The sequence below is a fragment of the Paramormyrops kingsleyae genome, chromosome 8 (genome assembly GCF_048594095.1).
Source record: "Paramormyrops kingsleyae isolate MSU_618 chromosome 8, PKINGS_0.4, whole genome shotgun sequence".
Classification (NCBI taxonomy): domain Eukaryota; kingdom Metazoa; phylum Chordata; class Actinopteri; order Osteoglossiformes; family Mormyridae; genus Paramormyrops; species Paramormyrops kingsleyae.
Genome location: NC_132804.1, coordinates 27,938,074 through 27,958,299, shown reverse-complemented (window position 1 = coordinate 27,958,299; position 20,226 = coordinate 27,938,074). Strand labels below are relative to the sequence as shown.

General features: G+C 41.2%; 2 protein-coding genes across 2 annotated transcripts; one reads left to right on the top strand and one right to left on the bottom strand.

The window, feature by feature from the left end:
* Positions 1 to 4,304: 4,304 nt before the first annotated feature.
* Positions 4,305 to 6,384, bottom strand: rps23 (ribosomal protein S23). The gene is made up of 4 exons (XM_023799771.2): positions 6,240 to 6,384; positions 5,123 to 5,282; positions 4,731 to 4,851; positions 4,305 to 4,491 (listed from the first exon to the last, which is right to left on the bottom strand). Exons 1-4 carry the CDS (start codon positions 6,241 to 6,243, stop codon positions 4,345 to 4,347), a joined length of 432 nt encoding a protein of 143 aa, XP_023655539.1. The 5' UTR covers positions 6,244 to 6,384; the 3' UTR covers positions 4,305 to 4,344.
* A 1,961-nt stretch (positions 6,385 to 8,345) lies between these two features.
* atp6ap1la (ATPase H+ transporting accessory protein 1 like a) lies at positions 8,346 to 18,505 on the top strand. The gene is made up of 7 exons (XM_023799770.2): positions 8,346 to 8,544; positions 13,349 to 13,389; positions 13,707 to 13,792; positions 14,047 to 14,288; positions 14,915 to 14,965; positions 15,281 to 15,524; positions 17,256 to 18,505. Exons 1-7 carry the CDS (start codon positions 8,447 to 8,449, stop codon positions 17,490 to 17,492), a joined length of 999 nt encoding a protein of 332 aa, XP_023655538.1. The 5' UTR covers positions 8,346 to 8,446; the 3' UTR covers positions 17,493 to 18,505.
* The last annotated feature ends 1,721 nt before the right edge of the window (positions 18,506 to 20,226 follow it).

Genomic DNA, 20,226 nt, shown 5'->3' with positions numbered 1-20,226 from the left:
TGATTAAGGCTCAAGACAAAGTCCATCAATGAGTCCATTATCCGTGTTGACCTGTAATAGATCTTCAGTTGAGATTTAAAGACTGAGACTGAATCGGCATCCCAAACATAGGCTGGTAAACATGGGCGTAACTTTGACTGGAACATTGGGGGGGGGTTGAGGTCTCCACCCATTACGGGAGAAAAATTATTATTGGGGGGATTGTATTGGCTGGTTTTGATTTATTTGGGGGGGCTACAACCCCCCCATCCCCTCCGTAATTAACACACATGCTGGTAAACCATTCCACCATTCCACAGTCCAAACGAGCTCTCTGCTGCTTTGCTTGTGCTCGGCATTCAGCTCCATAAAGACTGATCCACTCCCGTGCTCCGTCGTTGGTGAAGGTGAGACCTCCGCCGCCTGCTGCCCCGGGAGAATCTAGCCATGGTGAGGCCGCCAATTCACCGCTAGCATCGGGCTCAGCCGAAGCCACAGCTCCATTAGTGTCAAACCCGGACGAAGCCGTGGCTCCACTTATGTCAGACTAGAAACAAAGTCACGGCTCCGCTAGCATGTAGCCCAGGGACACCCATGGCCGTGCTTTCACCTTGCTCGCTGCCCGAGGTCCCCGAGGCCTCAAACAGTCCCTGCCCGATGCTTGTGAACCTTACCTCTCTTTCCAAGCCCCATGTTTATTGCTCCCAGCTGTGTCTTGTTAGCCTTATTAGTGATAGTATTTAACTTCCTGATAGCTATGTAGTCCTTATTTCTGTCATTGTGTTGCTGTCCCCGGTTTTGCTCGTATCTGAACTACTCAATAAACGCCCCAATTATGGGGTTTCTCCGCATCAGTCTGCATTCTGGGTCATGCTTCACGCCACCGTCATGACAGATAGTGATGTTTTCTTAACCGGAATGATTTTATTACCTTGACAAATCCACATATTTTGCTCAAATGGTGATTATGTTTAATTTCTATATTTAGCTCCTCTACCCATCCAATATGCGATTATAGGTTATCGCTTTCGAGCTGAATATACATGCATTTTGTCAACTAAATAATTTCATTTTGCGGGTGAGATGTATTTCGTGAATGAAAGAAAGTAATTTTGTAGACGAAATACATTTTGTCGACTACATAAATTAATTTTGTGTACAAAAAGTCATTTTGCGAATGAAATACATTTGATCCTTTGCCTAGTCACGAAAGGCACGGATAATAATATATTATAATTATTATAATTAGATACATATATTTACTCATTAAAGCAAAAAATCAATATTTAGCGTAGAAGGGGACAGTAGTAACTTAACTCTTACTAGCAAAAACAACATTCTTACTAGTACTTGCAAATTTTAAATTTGAATTCAAGATATCCACAATTCAATACTTACTAGTAAGAACTCCCACTGTAGGTATCTGTAATTACATCTAGACAAGTAAGAATCCCAGGCCCGCAATGCATATCCATAATTGAGTTTTTACTAGTAAAAAAAATTACACATATGCAAAATGTGCATTTCAGACACCGTGGAGATCTGCAATTAAATTTTTACTAGTAAAAACTCAATTATTTATTAAATTTTTACTCGTCAAAATGTAATTAGATATCTGCAATAGAAGTTCTTATCAGTAAGAATTCAATAACAGAGCTCTACAATATGACTTTTTACTAGTGAAAATTTAATTTAGGATGTGTGAGGCAAAAATACAATGAAAATCAATGGGAATATATGACTAGTAAAAACTGAATTATATAGCTCTATAATATGAATTTCTACTAGTAAAATTATTTTTACTAGTAAGAATTGCATTGTAGATATCTTAAATTCATGTTCTTACTAGTAAAAATTGCATGTTTTGAGAATGATTCAAGTATTGGTTTTTACAAAGTTTGCTGTTTCAGTGTTTGTAGATCTTTTTGTGAGATGTTTCTATGGTATACTGAAGTATATTTACAAGTGTCAAAGGCTTTTATTGACACTTACATTAAGTTTATGCAAAGAGTCAGTATTTGCAGTGTTGGCCCTTCTTTTTCAGGACCTCTGCAATTCGCCCTGGCATGCTGTCAATCAACTTCTGGGCCAAATCCTGACTGATGGCAGCTCATTCTTACATAATCAATGTTTGGAGTTTGCCAGAATTTGTAGGTTTTTGTTTGTCCATCTACCTCTTGGGGATTTACCACAAGTTCTCGATGGGATTAAGGTCTGGGGAGTTTCCTTGCCATAGACCCAAAATGTCGATGTTTTGTTCCCCGAGCCACTTTGTTATCACTTTTGCCTTATGGCACGGTGCTCCATCATGCTGGAAAAGGCGTTGTTTGTCATCAAACTGTTCTTAGAAGGTTGGGAGAAGTTGCTCTCGGAGGATGTTTTGGTATCATTCTGTATTCATGGCTGTGTATGAGTGAGCCCACTCCCTTGGCTGAGAAGCAACCCCACACATGAATGGTCTCAGGATGCTTTAGTGTTGGCATGACACAGGACTGATGGTAGCGTTCACCTTTTCATCTCCAGACAATCTTGTCCTCATCAACACTCTTACCTCGGTTAACGAGAGAATCACTGAAATTATGTCAGCAGGTCCTTTTGTGGCAGGGCAGAAATGCAGTGCAAATGGGTTTTTTTGGGATTACGTTCATGGCAAAGAGTAGGGGTGTCAAACTCCAGTCCTGGGGGCCAGAACGCTGTGTACCTTAGCTCTTTCCCTGTTCCACCACAAATAATTCAGCTCAAGAGCACAAGGAGTTGAATCAGGTGTATTAAATGAAAGTAAAACCAAAAACTGTGCAGGGCTCCGGACCACCAGGACTGGAGTTTGAAACCCCTGGCAAAGAGGGACTTTGCAATTAATCTGATCACTCTTCATAACATTCTGGAGTATATCCAAATCGGCATCATAAAAGCTGAGGCAGCAGACTTCATGAAATGACTTTCTTCTGTCCACAAAATGTAAGGTGCCGATATCAATTCTGTGCACAAAGTGACACGTTCCTTTTGATTTTTGTGAACAAAGGAAAGTGAAGTCAATGGTTTCGTGGACAAAATATGTGTTAAAGGAAATAAAGGTGTTACTTTATTTCATTATTAAATGCCTATTGTGGCACAATGTATTTCAAGCACAAAATCGAACACTTGGCGCCCTATGAATTCTGTTCACTGGAACTATCTTTTCTTTTTAAGCACACTATTAATCTTGCATCACTCAGTATAACGTCTAATTTTTTGGTCGAGTATTTCATAAAATTTGTAATTCATTATTTATCAAACAGTAATGATTATTTATATATAGTTCTTAAGTTTCATAAAGCATTCCGGTCTACTCATTTGATTGTAAATGATTTATAATCAATGCAATTGTTCATTTAACATAGCTCTACTGGGAGAAAAGAAACCATTAATACTGAAACAAAAAAATGAAAAGGCAGTTTAACAAATCAAAACAAATACTAAGGGTGTTAATAATGTTCTACTAAACTAGCAAATATTTTCTGGCCCACACCAGTTTGGACAGGTTTCAGTGAGGCCCATTCACCTAAAATTAGTTTGACAGCCCTGGTTTATAGGGATGCAGACAGGATTGTGTTTAAGCATCCAGTCTGAGCACTGACAGTATGGAACAGGCCATAGTAGTGTACCCTCAAGATGGCCTCCCTACTTATATATCAGTAAAATTTACAGCTCTCCGAATAGATAAAACAAATGTTAGACAAACTTTTGCTACACAACCTACTGTGACTAGTGACAGCATTGTTTCTGGTTTACAGTGAACATCTGCAGTGAAGTTCTTGCTCATTACTTGTCTTTAACTGGCACACTGCACCCACATAAATGAAGCACTTTATCTGTATCAGAACCTCCATGGCCATATGCTTGGAAAGATCCATTCTTCCTCCCTTTGGGCTCTTCCCACAGTCCCAAGACACATGTCAGAAGTAAAATGGCATCTCTAAAAGACCCTGCTTCCAGGGGTGCCTTGTGATGGGTTACTTCATTCAGATGAAGTAGCTTTCACACGTGCTGCCAATCTACAGTGGTCTAGCAGTTCTAAACGAACACTGAAGGCTAATCTTAAATATGATAGAATATCCAGAGGTAAACTACAAAACCACAAGAAAACCATCAAGCAATCAAACTGCTAAAAAACTTGAGAAAACTACATCTAACACTACACAAGCATGCTACAATGAGAGCCAAAACAAAAAAAAACGTATCCACTCAAATGAACACCACCAGAATTGGTAACTAAATCCAAAACAACTCATGCTATGCTTCAGCCCAGATCAGACACACACACAAAAAAGAAAATCCAATGAACCTAGTTGTAAAGCGTTTTATTGATTTCCAGGTCTGTCCATTTTATGATCTGGGTCTCTCCTTCTTGCCTTTGTAGAGGGCCAGGAGGGACACGTTGGCCACCTTGACCACCTTGAAGCGCACACCGGGAATGTCACCCACGGCATGGCCCTTACGACCGAAACCTGCCACCAGAACCTCGTCGTTCTCCTGGAGAGTGAGACAGGCATGCGTTTGGTGAGCAACAGCATGGGAAAAGGCTAATGGGTTAGGTTAATTGCAATCTGCCTGTGGATTGTAAACATCCTTCAAACCTCCAGGCTAACCACTAACTTTAATCCAATTAATGAATTTCCACATCCTAACCAGAATATGCGCTGAAATTAAGATTGACACAAATCAAAGCAAATGGTGGAAAAATACAGCCATGCAAGCAGCCCAGCACTGACCTCGATGAAATTCAGACAGCCGTCGTTGGGAACAAAGGCAGTGATCTTCTTGCCGTTCTTGATGAGCTGGACTCTTACACATTTTCTGATAGCAGAATTTGGCTGTTTAGCTTCAACACCTCTACAAAAAAAAAGAACATTAAACATCTGTGGGAAATCTATCTACATTTAAAGTATCAAGAGATGCAGGGCAGCTTTGAATTAACATAAATACAAAATTTAAAAACATATGAAATTATTAAATAGCTTTTTGTACCCACTTCTGGATTTAAGTATGGTTGACAATTTCAATCAAAATTCACATCAAAATAAACCACTAACTGTAGTGGCTAAGTGGATCACTTACAAGGAATAGTACTTAGAGGTAAAGGCAAAAGGCTGAGTTTACTTACACTTTCTCAAGGACAATTCCCTTGGCGTGAGAAGCTCCTCCGAAGGGATTAGCCTTGAGGGCAGTGCCCAGATGAGCCTTCTTGTACTGCTTGTCGTGCCATTTCTGCTCACGGCGGTGGTTACGCAGTTTTCTGGCTGTACGCAGACCGCGACACTTGCCTGTCGAAAGACCACAGTCAGTAAACAGGGGCAAGTCTCACAGCTATAAAACCATTTCTAGCCACTGTGTATTCAGCTATTTGTGTCTCAATTGAATGCAACTCAGATACAGAGGAAAAACTGATTTAAAGGCTATAATCTATACTGAAGGAGTAGGTACCAATTTAGTTGGAGAATAGCTTATACCGCCACGGTAAGCAGCAGCATCAATGGTTGGCAATAAATAAAACCGCGCTCACATATACTAGAATCAAGGTGCATATTAGCGACGCTATTGGTGGAGTAATTCACGAAATAAACCAAGCAAAAAAAAAACGTATTGTCTATAAACGGGTTAAAGTTATTTCCTTACATTCTGCTATGTCCAACTATCGAAAAAGGCCTACCGGGCAGCTACTGGTTAAGTGGTCTGTAATTATTTTGAGCTAAAGAGCGCAGTAAAAACTACTAGATTTCTTACTATATATATTTTAACGTATTTCTTGAATAAGAACATGCATTAAAAATGGCACACTACATTTCTACATTTACAAACAAACCATATGATTTCGGACGGCGTAAGCCATCACCAGAATAAGATGGATAAACTACGTGAGACATTAATATGAACTATCATAGCACTTTACTAAGGTCTTTACTAAACGTAATTTTATTGCATTACGTGAAGTGCATTTTATTTCGGCAAATTCGTCCAGTACTGGCTAAAACACTATGACATACAGTAGACACTGAGACGATGTCAGCCCGGCAAGGCTAGAAATGAAAGGCCGCAGTGTACGCGACGGCATGGTCGCTCGCCACGCTTTCAAAGTATCTAATTTCGAACCCATGCCAAAATATTATTTCGCCATGCAACACTAAAAACAAATATATCGATGTTTAAATTTCATTTCAAAGCGCAGCCGTCGAGAAAGATAACGATTTTAACAAATAAATTTATATGAATAAGGAGCATACCCATCTCTTTTGCCTCAGAGACCAAGCAGGAAAGAACGATCCCAGCAATCGCTGCGGCGATGTGTTCTCTCAGGACCCAAGGACGAATAAGTGGCTGCCTGTTTATCTGTTTAAAATTTTCTTTATACTGTAAATATATATATATTCAAAAAAATCAAAACAGTTTTTCATACCATGTCTATTCTTGAATTAGTGAAATATCTTTATATTTTTTATGTCTATCGTGCAATAGATTGGTTGTGCCCAGAAGAAAAGGGTGTTCTGTATGATGCCTGAAGAAAGTGAAACATGGAAGTCAGTCCACTTACACGTAAATCTCTGTAACATGTGACTATAACAATGTAACATACTTCTGATAATCTGTATAATAATTCTCTCAAATAAAATCAAGCAAAGCGTCTATTTGGATGTCGTAAAGCTGGATATATTGCAAGAAATGAAAAGTTATATCCACTATAAATGTTTACGTTTCTTAATTTGTAATTACGCACATGACTATAAATTTGATCTCAGTGTCGGGGGTTTATGATTATTTTATTAGTTTTAACAAAAATAGCTTTATATGAAAATAAGAATATCAAGTATTTAATTTCACAAGGTTGCACTAAAATATATGCCTGATATTGAGCTATTAAATAAAGAGGTTTTTTTTTTTTTTACCATTATTCATAACCGCCTGTGCCTGTAATTCATTGGAAAATATGGGGTTTGTCAAGCACGGTTAAAAACTTATTTAAATGTTTTGGTCCGTTTATTCATCATACACTATATAGGCACCATGTTCAAAATAAATTCCTGGAAATCTGAAATTAAAAATGGTTTTCAATGATGATTGTTTTCTATTTTTTCCCCCTCTCTTTAGTGTCTCAAGGATATAATACCAAACCTGTCTCGATCACAATGGAAAAGAAACCGTACGATTTAAATTGCTATCCTCGGTGTAGATAATTAATTTACGTTAAAAGATTAACGGTCGTTAGTATGTGTGCTTTTTAATAATAAGGTAATACTTGAAGATCTCTTTAAACGCTATAATAACACAGTTTGTGAATGGTGTATTCAAATTACTTTGATTTTTTTATAAGTCATTGAGAATTTAAAGCATCGACCGTATCCGCCAGCGCATCTGCTAAACGTGCTGCCCGCGGTGTTTCGGTGTCGCTAATGCAGACATTACAGACGCCCCTTATCTAGCCGAGATTACTCCTTTGTCTTCGTTGACTGTGTTTGTGAACTGTGAAAATGCCAGAGGATGAGACCAAATACGTCGATAGGACGTAATTCTCCATAAATATTCAAATTTAATTGTTGCACTCCCTTTAAAGTTTAATTATTTGGTTTGATCGATATTAAATTGTCTTGCATCTAACGATTAACTGTCGGTCTAACGTCTGTTAGTGAACGGTATTCAATGGTTTAAAAGGTAACAAACGGTCTTAATTACTTCTGTTTTCCATATTACATCTTACTTGGGGTCTTTACACAGTACTCCTTTATTAATGTGAATTGATAGAATTAAACCTTTTTAAATGTATGGGTGTAAAACATGCAACTTTAAAAATATGAATTATTATTATTATTATTGTTATTTAGATTTACTAATTGCAGACTGTGTGGGAGGTGATATCTTTCAACCTCCTGGTAAAAATATCTGTGTTGATTGGAAAAATAGCCTGCAGAAGGCAAAGTACGTCACTCTGTTTCTACGTCTTTCATGAGTCGTAATTCGTGTATAATATGGTTCATGAGACGTTCTGGCAAACTGCAGGGCTTTTCTGCAGATAAAAAATATATATCTCTAGTATAATTCCAGTTATTGTGGAAGTGCACTGTAACACTGGATCACACAGTTTCCCTATCTCAAATGGCAGGGACCTACAGTATAAAGGAATTTGGCATGACTGATGGTTGGCTTTGCCTTTAGAGGTATGTGCTGTTTAAAACAGGGATTTTCAGACTCCTGGTTTTATTTCTGATGTGCCAGTATCTTGGCTTGTGTGTGGGGGTGAATGTGTGGCAGAGAGAGAGAGAGGGAGGGAGAAAGAGGGGGGAGAGAGAGAGGGGTGTGACCATGACACACGATTATCTTCCTTTTGCTTGTCCATTGGTCGTTGTCACTGCCAGTCAGTGATCTCAGGTTTCGGCTATGTTATCAAAGCAGATTATGAAGCAGCCTTCTGCTGGGGCAGGCTCCTCTGGTCGTCTCCATGGCAAAACACAAGATATTTCTGTTTTATATGATATACCTTCTTCCCCTTGAGCTCGCATTGTCCTTTGACCAAGTGCCTGCAGCTGTGGAAAATAGGTGAGTAGGATGATTTGAGGTGCTGGTGTGGGATTCACGGAGGGATGCTGGACGGGCAGGGTGGCGTGTGCTTCGTTCTGAGCGTGTGGAGGACCTCAGGAAACAAACAAAAGAACAAAGTGCTGTGGAAAAATGCACGTCTGGGGCTGAGGGAGCAACTCTTATGGATTGCCAGCCAGCCTGCGCGTGTGAAGCCATCTATGATCATTTCACTCTCATTTATTTCTCTGTCTGGATTCTCCTGTAACTCTGGAAAATTTAGGCAAGGCTGTCAATGAAACCCAGGAGAAAATCCATTAGTGTAGCTGAGTGGGAATCAGCTTACTGATCCATATGCGTGCTATAAGGCGGTGGGGCGGCGTTGTGATGAACTGCGTTCTTTTTGAGTACCTTGCACTCATGCTGTATAAAATGAGCTATAGGAACACTTACTCTTTAAATGCAAGTCTCAGCCATGTTAGGTACCAATTTAACTGAGAAATAATATCACAGGCTCTGTTTTAGATTCAGCATACGTGATAGCAGAGAAGCATATCGTTTGTTCTTATACGTCACATGCTGGTAAAATAATGTATCATGCAAAAGTTTTTATATTATACATGAGATTTTTAAAATATATTATTCGAAAATTGTACAGTTAATCTTATTATGAAACCATTGAACTATTTTTAAATGCTTATTTTTTGAAAGAGAAGTATTTTTTAAAAGATGCAAAACAACACTGGATATAATTTGGAATGCAAACTTCATTCCCATGCATTATCAATTTAATATATCTGAATATATTCCTAGAAATGTAGTACAACATTATAAATAAAACAACTTGATGTGTATCAGGATACTTTTACTACAGGTGAAAATGGTATGAACTATTTAATAACATGGTAATGAAGTAAACTGGCACACTTCAAATTACAAATAATTTTTCTTCATGAATGAAAACGAATTAGTTCGGCAGAATACTTTCTGTAAAATCCTTTAAATCTTTATACGTCTATAAATCAGTTTCCATTTAAATTTTATAATCTGTTTAAAAGCTACATAGAAAGCATCGGCTTGTTTTTAAATAATTGTTGGCAAGAAAATATTAACGTGGCTAATTTCTACCCTTATTTCCTCCATACTCTTGTTCTGTTCCTTGGGCACATATGCATGGAGTTTTGTGAAACATCAAGACTAAATAAAGGGTATTTTATTTCTATGGCAGTTAATATTGTTCTTGTGTATTGTTCCTCTGTGTTGGACAGTGAGGGAATTCATGCCTTTCTTAGACTAACTATGTATGTAGCATTTAGACGTTTTGAAAGATATAATTATCTGGACTACTAACTCGACCATAAAATAAAAATTTCATCACAATTTTTGCAAACCTTTCAAACGACGATCAGCAGTTTGACCTTAACCTCAATTTGCCCCAGATGTTCTAGCAGCCGACATCTCAGAAACAAAGACAAAGACCCGTGTCTGAGCTGCCTTCAATATTGCCATCTTGCCACATATTTCAACATAATATATAATATGTAAAATAATTAGAATGACTACACAGGTACAACACACTAGGTACAATTTACTAATTAATTAGTCTGATAGCAAAAGAATGAGCTTTCCCTCAGTGGTTTGACTAAGATACACGTTAGTCATTTAATTATGCTTCATTAGAATACAGCAAGGCATTCTGGAAAACCAGAATTGTTTGTTTGAAACTGCTAAAAAAAAATAAGCCATCTGTATCGGGACTGATGAAATTCACTGTGCAGTCTGCCGAATTAAGTAATTCATCCATGTGTGTCTTCATCCTTGCACTGTTGATTCATAAACATCAGTCTTTCTAGCAAAAGCAGTGATTTGATGGGATGCGAGTCTCAGGTTTGGTTTTCCTGAAAATTTGTAGTTTTATTGTATCTTGGGAAGATGTGTCTTACATCTAAACAAGTACGGGAATGTGATGCAGTGAAATTGGGAGTTAGATGCCTTTCTTGTTTTTATTATGATTGCATTAAATTATCCTGCAAACCTGTCTAGGGTTAGTGGCTGGAAGATGAATGTAATGAAGGGTTTAAAATACAGGATTTCAATCATACATCCAGTGAATTAAAAGATTTAATTATTTAGTTAAATATTGTTTGAAATGTGTTCCTAAGTTTTGGACTGGGCCCTGAAGTTCTGCATTGTGGCAGTGTGTGGCTCAGCAGGTTAGGAGTTTCTGCCCATGTCCGGAACGTTGCGAGTTCAGATCCTGTGATCTTAGAAAGTGTACCTCTGTTCATTATTATATTACGTTGCATAATGACACTAACTAAGAAGATTACAGTTGTTAATTTCAGCACCGTAGGAAGTGTTCTAGAAGGATTCTACTGTAGCTCAGTGGTTAGGGATGTGCAGCTGTGTCTGGAAAGTCATGGGTTTGAATTCCATGGCCTATAATATCACATTTCGGCCCTTAATCAAGGCCTTTAACCCCAGCTGCTCCTGCAGTGCTGAATGCTCGCTACCCTGCTCTCCGACCCCAAGACTTGCTCTCAGTTGTATTTATGGCTCTCATGAAGAGCAAGATGGGGTAGAGAGAACTACTACATTTCTCCACAGGGGATGAATAAATGACTGCTATTCTATTAAAGATGAGATCTTTGTGCAGGCTTTCTCCTGGGGAGGGGGATGTCCCATGGAACTCTCCAGAAAGATCCTCTGCCTGTCTCTCACCACTTTATAATTTAAAATCTCTTTTAAAGTCGGTGCCCCGTGAGCCTAATGATCTTCGTCAGAGGCCCTGCAGCTGAGACACATGTCCCCTTACTGGACGAAGGGACGCTGGGGAGCTCTGTGACCCTCTGTCAGCCGTGTGCCCCCACCCCGTGCCTGCAGGAACGCCTCCCAGATTGGCGTCGGTGACATATTGCTTCAAGGGCGCCGGGCTGCTTAGGCCGCCGGCGTGGGCACCACGCAGATGGGATGGCGTGGTGGCATGTGGGGCAGTGCGGCCCTTAATCTCCTATTATCAGATTTGATTTGGTGGCATGCCGGGGCACCAGGCAGGGGGTACGACTCCAAAGATGCGTTCCCTGATCTGCCCCTCTGTCGGCGATCGCGCGCTGAGTGAGTCAGGCAGCAGGGCCGGCCCGCTGCTTTGTTTATATAACTGCACTGCCCTGAACACAGGTAGCGCCAGTGACGCAAGCACAGCCTCGCGCTGGTCTGCCATAAGCGGCTGTTGGAGCCGCTGAAGGGCTTTTCTGTTTTCCAGAACTTGGCGATCGGACCTGTCTCTTTCAAGGGCCTTTTTAAGCTTGCTAATTACACCTGTTATGTTTATGCTCAGATAAACCGCTTTTTATTACATAACAAATGTGACAGTGATGACTTAAAAATACGTATATTATTACCAGATATATTTTTATATCCGAGGACTGTTTATACACAGCTCTGCGACGTAGTTTCTGCAGTAGTAGTTATCAGAATCATTTAAAAACAAAGCATCTGATGTTTGCCATCGTTATACTCGATAGCCGTGTGACACATAACGGTCGTTCCATGAAAAAGGCAAATATGACTTCATGCACGTAAACGTCATCTTGCGGGAGAAATATGGGAATATAGGTCAATGTGACTGTTGCAGTGGAGGGAGATAAAGACGTGATTGAGCTTTTCATCATGGGATGGACAGTTTTTCAAAGCCATTTGCCCGACAGCCTCATGGCCCCATGCCGGATAAGCAGCTGGAATATGCATGGCTGGCAGTAGTATTTTGATGATTTTTTGTTTTGCAGTTTGTATTTGGATTAAAGTTTCCTTATGTGTTTTTGTGTTTGATTGTGTAATGATAAACTGGCATCGCATTCAGGTTGTACCTCTGCTCTCCAGGGCTGCAGTTTCCTCTGCAACCGTGACCTGGAAAAACAGTTGGATGGGTGGATTTATATGTGAATGTATATTAAACATTGATATCTGTTTTTTTTAGCCGTATATATTAACAGATCTGTGCCAGTGGCCATCTAATACATGACAAAATGCACGTGGTTCCGGAATCCCGAGTCCTGTTTGCCACACAATGACACATTGTCATCTTGCTGTAAAAAAGTTTCTTGCGGTATCATCCAAACCATCTACTTGACGCTCGTCCCTCGCTAGCAAGACTGCTCGCATATCGAATCAGAGGCTCAGAGAAGCCACACCCCCAGGATCTGTCACCGTGTGACAGCCTGGTGACACCTCTGCAGGCTTCTGCCCCTTAGCCTCCTGGCCATCGCAGGTGGTCCCGTGGCCCAGTCTGACACTGGGGGAGGAGCTGCCAGATCCAGCAGGCTCTTAATCAGGTTTTAGACTCTCCTCTGTGCAGCTTGTTTCGTCTGGCATTATGGCGGCGATTAGATGATTGGACGTGGCGTCTTAGAGTAATCCCCTAAGTAACACATGGCAATCAACATCAAGAGCACACATCAGAATAACAGCAGTTAGGCCGACGCTTCCAGAACCTCGCCTTCCCTCCCCAAAACAGTTTGCTTCCCTGCCAATAACAGTGACCTAATTGCCCCATTGGTATAAATAAAAACAAATACAGGTGTTTTGTTTTAATTCTGTGCAAAAGCGTTCACGAAATCGGCGATGGGGGAACGTGACTGCTCCAGAATGAACCCGTTAGCTAACGAACGAAGAAACGGAGCTCCAATCACTACTTATCCGATAAAAATAGAAAGTGCAAGTGGAACGGTGCATATGCACTGTTACAGCCTCAAATGTCTCCCTGTCAGGCTCCAGAAAGCTCTCTGCGAATGATCTATAATTATGTGTTCTTTATTTGTATTTATAGTTGGGACAACGCCTCATACCAGGCCATTAGACTTAGGAATGGTAAGTAATTACCCTAAACCTTCATTAAGCATTAATGACATCACCTGCATGCTTGTATATTTGCAACGTCTATATTAATATGTACATTATTCTCCACCACCTATATTAATGATAATTCATTGCCATGATGGATGCAGCTGAATGCAGTGCTAATGTGGAGCCTCATATCACGCTTGCACTACCTGAACGTTCCAGTTTCTTCATGGTCTATATGTTATGTAAGGGAAGATTGTGACTAATGCCCCTCTCATGTGTGGGACAGCCTTACATAACGCACCACACTTTCCAAAAGATGTCTTTCCATTTTATAAATGCAGATGGAGCTTCCATTCAGGCTCACAGAGTCACACAGGCAGCAAGTTCTTTGCCTGAGGCTGAAAACCCGCTGCGAAGATTACTGCAGGTACAGTAGAGTCACTCCTCTAAATATACACGTACAAACCAGAAACTGGAGCAACTGAGCCAGTTTAACTTCACAGACGTGTCTGTGTCGAGTCGGGTGGAATGAATCGTGAAGAAAGTAATTCTCTCACCTGGGGGGCACAAAATTATTCATGATGCCATGCTCCAGTGCGATGAAATGGAGAGTGTGGGGCAAAGCGGCACCCAGAAAGTCGGTAAAACCATCCCCCCCCCCCCCCCACCCCGTATCCTCAGTCTCACGGGTGGCAGGGAGGCTCCCCCCACAAGGCGAAGCGAAAGCTGCTGCAGTCGGCCAGCCCGCTCCCATACTCCCCGCTGAACGTGGTGCACAACGGCAAGACCTGCATCCTCTTCAGGGCCAAGAGGCTGGCCATCAGGTACAGGAATCACACCTTTGTGGACCTCACCGAGAGGCTCTTTGGCCCCAGCGCGCCTGTGGACACCCGCGGCTCCATCTGTGGCAAGGACAAAGCCACGTGAGTCCCCCCTCCATACCGTGTTCCTCTCCCTGCACCATCCGTCTTTCTCACGCAGATAAATATTAATCATGCCCCGACTACCGCAGAATGGCCACCTCCGTACAGAAGCCTTACCTTGCCTCAAGCCAGTTACATCAAAAAACAACACAAACTGAGGACTCTTCTAACAAAAGGCACCCTGACACATCATCACTGTTCTTAGGAGCACTGGGATGTGACCGAGCTCCCGCATAAATTAAAAAAAGGGTCCGTGCTTCTTCAATACACTTTCTGCGGAACACGAGCCAAAATCTGGGCTATTTGTGTCAGCCTGTGCCTGCTTTGCAAACCCAAAAACACGAGGGGCCTCTCCCAGCTGCTTAGCACATTGTCATCGTTGCAGATCATGGAATCTCTTCATAAGGGGTGAATAGTGCCATTTATGCAGGCCTAATATTGACATTGAATGTGCTAGCTTCATTAAAACTTACTGGCACAGTGCAGCGCATCGAATACACTAATGGGAAAAATGAAGATGTTACCTATGACTTAAATTCTAGCATCATTTGTAATTCAAGCTGACTCAAGATGTTTTGTTGTTGCCTGATAAAGAATATGCATGAAATAAACCTTTCGCTTTGCAGGCTTTCATTAAAGTTTGGGGATGTGGAGGATCTAAGGGGGCTTGCAATCAGGTATGTCATTGTCCGGTCTTTGCAGATGCAGTCTGTGACTTATACCATACAACAGTTACTTCATTCAGTGCTGGTCAACCAATTAGACGATATAGGCAGCCACCTAGGGCACCATTTTTCGAAGGGGTGCTGATTAGAAGTCAATTTCACTTTGCCCCGGACAGGGGGCGCTGATGTTGAAGCTTGCCTAAGGCGCCACATGGACTTTGAGTGGCACTGATTACATCACAAGAAACTGGCCAAAGTTAGTAGATGTGACCTTCAACCTGCCATTTGTCACGACTCTGATCGATCTGGTTTCCTCACACCCAACAGGCTGCAGATGTCCAACACTTTTTATGAGTCAGCAGGCCAGAACTGGTTCACCCTGGACAGCGTTCACATCCAGTACAACTGGACCCAGGAGGCAACCTTCAACGCCACTGAGGTGTATGCGCCGGCCACCTACTCCTACCACTGTCAACACGTCAGCAGTCTGCAGAAGTACGACACCCTGCTGGTGCCCAGCTCCCATGCCGACAGTGCTGCCAACTGGCACATCACCTTCACTGACTTCCAGGTGGGTAGCAACAACACAACGTCATGAAACATTGTAGGGTTGCTAAGCGATGCTCCTCATCCATAGTGATTTACGAAGCCTGCAATTCTCCTCTTCAGCCCATTTGTACAGTTACTGTAGATATTTAATGAAACAATGCTGACTAAGTGCTTTGCTAAAAGGTTCCTCTTTGGTGGTAAAGCCAGTTCCTTAATTGGCTCTAGTTAAAGAGCCAGGCTGCTTCTTAGACCCACTATGTTCTCCTTCTTCCTGCTCTCCAGAGCCTTGGATCCCAGTGTATATGTTGGTTTTGATTTTAGTTTCTCTGATCTCTTTATTACCTTTCAGCTACATAACCCTGATGCACTTTTTAATTAAATACTGAAGGAGATTCACTGAATTTGCACTTGTACTAAAACATTTTTTAAATATATTTTTAAATGTTAAATATTCTTTATTGGTTATATTTGCTCAAAATAAATATTAAACAAATTCCTGGCTATTATATTGTATTACTGATTTCATATTTAGGCTCAGCTTTGCCTGTGAACAACCAAGAAACTAAATGGTTTATGTTACTATTATATTTAGTTTATACTACTATTTTGTCCTATGGAAAGGATCATTTTGGTAGCACTGAAAAGCCTCTGTCACTTGACTGTGATGACTCCATCAGTCCATCGGCCTTATTTCTGGTCATCCTTATCCTCTTCTACCATCTGATGTGGTCTTTTCCAATGACCTGGGTCATCTCATAATATCCCTGCCCCCACCCCAAAAAAAACAAAAACAAAAAAACATCTTCAGTCTGGTCACTTTTGCATTACATTCTGGCTTGATTTGGTAAAGAATCCACTTATTTGTTTTTCTTGCAATCTGTGATAAGTATCTACCAACACCAATTCAAAAGCATCAATGCGATTCATCTTCTTTTACTTCATAAACAGTGACAGCAAATACTATAAACTGAACAATTCTTTCTGAATCTTTGTTCTTAGCGATACACCAGTACTTTTGAAGATGTTTTTCCAGACTTGTCTTTGTAGCTTTTGCACTTAATTGCATGTCTGTGCTGTTGTCAGTTTCAGTTTTGACTGTTCTGAAAAACAGAACTAGGTTTTCCATGTTCATTTCTTTCATTAATGATTTTTCAGATACTGTCACAATGTTGCCTTTTTCTAGTAAATTTCTGGAATTCACAGTTCAGCGCTTTAAAGAACTCGCTTTGGGTGCATCCGAAATCGCATACTTACACAGTATGCGCTGCAATTAATTAGAAGCCAACTACTCAATCGTTGATGCGGTATGCATGCATCTTGCATATTACCTGACCTGGATGACGTAGCTTGAATCCTGCAAAAGTTTAAAAAACTATTAAGAACTATTAAAAATACATATTCTAGTTAACTGATCTAATTGGGTACTGATTTCTACTTAAATCTGTACAGAGAGGGAACCTAATCCATCACCCTGACAAAAATTTCAGAGCAAGTGATGTCGTTCATCTCTGGTTGCAGCTGCAGTGGCCTTGTGGGATTGTGTAGCATCCACCAGTTGCACACATAACATTTTGCAGAATGTAGTATGTCATTTTCTAATACCATAATAAAAAGGATGACTGGTTTGAGCTTATAAAATGGTCGCCCAGGTCTAGGATTATGAACCATAGGCATGACGTCATTGGCTTGATAGATGTTCCCATTGCCCAGCCCAGTTCAATGTCCTTCTACTCACCTCTTTGGGTCTCTGCAGATCCAGGCCTTCAACGTGCAGTCCAACCGGTTCGCCTCAGCTAGCGACTGCGCCACATTCTTCACACCGGCCATTCTGATGGGCCTGATCACCTCGTTCATCCTGCTGCTGGTGCTGGCCTACGCCGTACACATGGTGATGCATCTGAAGCACATCGACCGCTACGAGGAGCACAAGGCCACCGTCTACTTCCCCCGCAGCCCCGAGGCCGAGTGCCCGGACAAGAACAGCCTTTAGGAGGCAGTGGTGGTTTGGCCCCACCCCCACTGTGGCAAACAGATGGGCTGATCCATAGATCTCAGAAAGAAAAAACTCTGAGCTGGCCCTTCTTGGCCACCCAAAGTGGACACCACAGGCAGAAAATGGAATATTGCTGCCCAGGGCTGACTCTGCAACTTCGGTGGTTGAGCTGCGGCCGATTTGCGGCCAAGCAGTGGTTGTCCAAGCTGGGCAGACTCCATTTGGACCCAACAGCTCAGCATCATCCAATGGATTTGGAGACAAGTCATCATTGGATACCTATTTGATTATTACCGCGAATTGACTGCGAACGTGGAGATAATTAGGCATTCCGACAGGGCAATGAAGGCGGAGGAGATATTTTCAAGTGAATTTCAAATTAACATCAACACTCAAATGTGTCTCTCCAATATTTGCACTGTGTGTGTTTTTTTTTTTTTTTTACATTTAAAGGAAAACTGGCAGAAATTGGTCACAGGCATTATTTTGATCCTTATATAATACCATGAAATATATGATGTAGATACTTGAGTCTTTATTTTTAACATCCATTGGGACATGCATTATCTTCAGGTGTAATAGTACTGCAGATGGCAAGTGTTTACTTGTATTAAAATAATTTATAAAAATTATACTATATCGGGATTACGGTTTTGTGAACTATTATTTTGTTTGTTTTTAAGCAATCCTTATGTGTTCTCTTACTAGCTAAGCCGTTATCAGCGTTTTTTTAATGCCAGCATTACGCAGAGGAGAGCATCTCTTCACATATACTGGTCAGTGTCATTTGACTAACATACTCGAGAATACCGTAACTGCAGTAACAACATGGAGTTATTGTTTCATTATAACATACAGCATGCCAGTGACTAGGAAACCATCTGCATACAATACTCTGATGGTTAGTATTGTGCAATGTATATTGGTCATTATCATAACGTGCAGATTGAAGGAAACTGTTTTTTCATTGCCCAATTGATGTAACTGGTACAATAAACCATTGTCAGGTAGATTTCTGCGTCTTTATATTCTGCAAATGGGCAGCAACTTAAAAATGAATATTGAATATTGATTTCATGGGCACTAATACACTCACCTAAAGGATTATTAGGTACACCTGTTCAATTTCTCATTAATGCAATTATCTAATCAACCAATCACATGGCAGTTGCTTCAATGCATTTAGGGGTGTGGTCCTGGTCAAGACAATCTCCTGAACTCCAAACTGAATGTCAGAATGGGAAAGAAAGGTGATTTAAGCAATTTTGAGCGTGGCATGGTTGTTGGTGCCAGACGGGCCGGTCTGAGTATTTCACAATTTTCTTAATTACTGGGATTTTCACGCACAACCATTTCTAGGGTTTACAAAGAATGGTGTGCAAAGGGAAAAACATCCAGTATGCGGCAGTCCTGTGGGCGAAAATGCCTTGTTGATGCTAGAGGTCAGAGGAGAATGGGCCGACTGATTCAAGCTGATAGAAGAGCAACTTTGACTGAAATAACCACTCGTTACAACCGAGGTATGCAGCAAAGCATTTGTGAAGCCACAACACACACAACCTTGAGGCGGATGGGCTACAACAGCAGAAGACCCCACCGGGTACCACTCATCTCCACTACAAATAGGAAAAAGAGGCTACAATTTGCACGAGCTCACCAAAATTGGACAGTTGAAGACTGGAAAAATGTTGCCTGGTCTGATGAGTCTCGATTTCTGTTGAGACATTCAAATGGTAGAGTCAGAATTTGGCGTAAACAGAATGAGAACATGGATCCATCATGCCTTGTTACCACTGTGCAGGCTGGTGGTGGTGGTGTAATGGTGTGGGGGATGTTTTCTTGGCACACTTTAGGCCCCTTAGTGCCAATTGGGCATCGTTTAAATGCCACGGCCTACCTGAACATTGTTTCTGACCATGTCCATCCCTTTATGACCACCATGTACCCATCCTCTGATGGCTACTTCCAGCAGGATAATGCACCATGTCACAAAGCTCGAATCATTTCAAATTGGTTTCTTGAACATGACAATGAGTTCACTGTACTAAAATGGCCCCCACAGTCACCAGATCTCAACCCAATAGAGCATCTTTGGGATGTGGTGGAACGGGAGCTTCGTGTCCTGGATGTGCATCCCACAAATCTCCATCAACTGCAAGATGCTATCCTATCAATATGGGCCAACATTTCTAAAGAATGCTTTCAGCACCTTGTTGAATCAATGTCACGTAGAATTAAGGCAGTTCTGAAGGCGAAAGGGGGTCAAACACCGTATTAGTATGGTGTTCCTAATAATCCTTTAGGTGAGTGTATATCGATCTACTTTTCTGAAACACTACATACAGAGTTGTGGTGAGCCTAGAGCTAATCTTGGGTACAAGGGCGGGGGGGGGGGGGCAGGGGGCATGATAGACAGGAAGGCAGTCCATCACAGGGCATATGCTCGCACTCGGCAGGAACAATCCGGAAACATTAAAAGACCAAACCTGGATACCAGAGTACCTGGAGAAAATCCACAGAAAGAGGGAGAACACATATGCACACACACAGGGGGAAGGAACTTACAGAACAGAACTTCTCCTGTAGTGATAGCAGGTGGTTTGGTGCCCCAGTGGGTCTCACTTGGAGGTGATACCAACTCAGCCCCCATACCACATTGCTATAACTGTAAGAAATATTAATATTAATACAGAAACACTCATTATGTTTAATGATATTCATTAAAAGCTTT

Coding starts and splice junctions, on each gene's coding strand:
- rps23 (XM_023799771.2), bottom strand. Junction 4,852..5,122: donor GGAATTGTCCTTGAGAAAGT/GTAAGTAAACTC, acceptor TTTTTTTTGTAG/AGGTGTTGAAGCTAAACAGC. Junction 4,492..4,730: donor GCTGTCTGAATTTCATCGAG/GTCAGTGCTGGG, acceptor CTCACTCTCCAG/GAGAACGACGAGGTTCTGGT.
- atp6ap1la (XM_023799770.2), top strand. CDS start 8,447: ATGGCAAAACACAAGATATTTCTGTTTTATATGATATACCTTCTTCCC. Junction 13,390..13,706: donor GGCCATTAGACTTAGGAATG/GTAAGTAATTAC, acceptor TTATAAATGCAG/ATGGAGCTTCCATTCAGGCT. Junction 13,793..14,046: donor CGCTGCGAAGATTACTGCAG/GTACAGTAGAGT, acceptor CCGTATCCTCAG/TCTCACGGGTGGCAGGGAGG.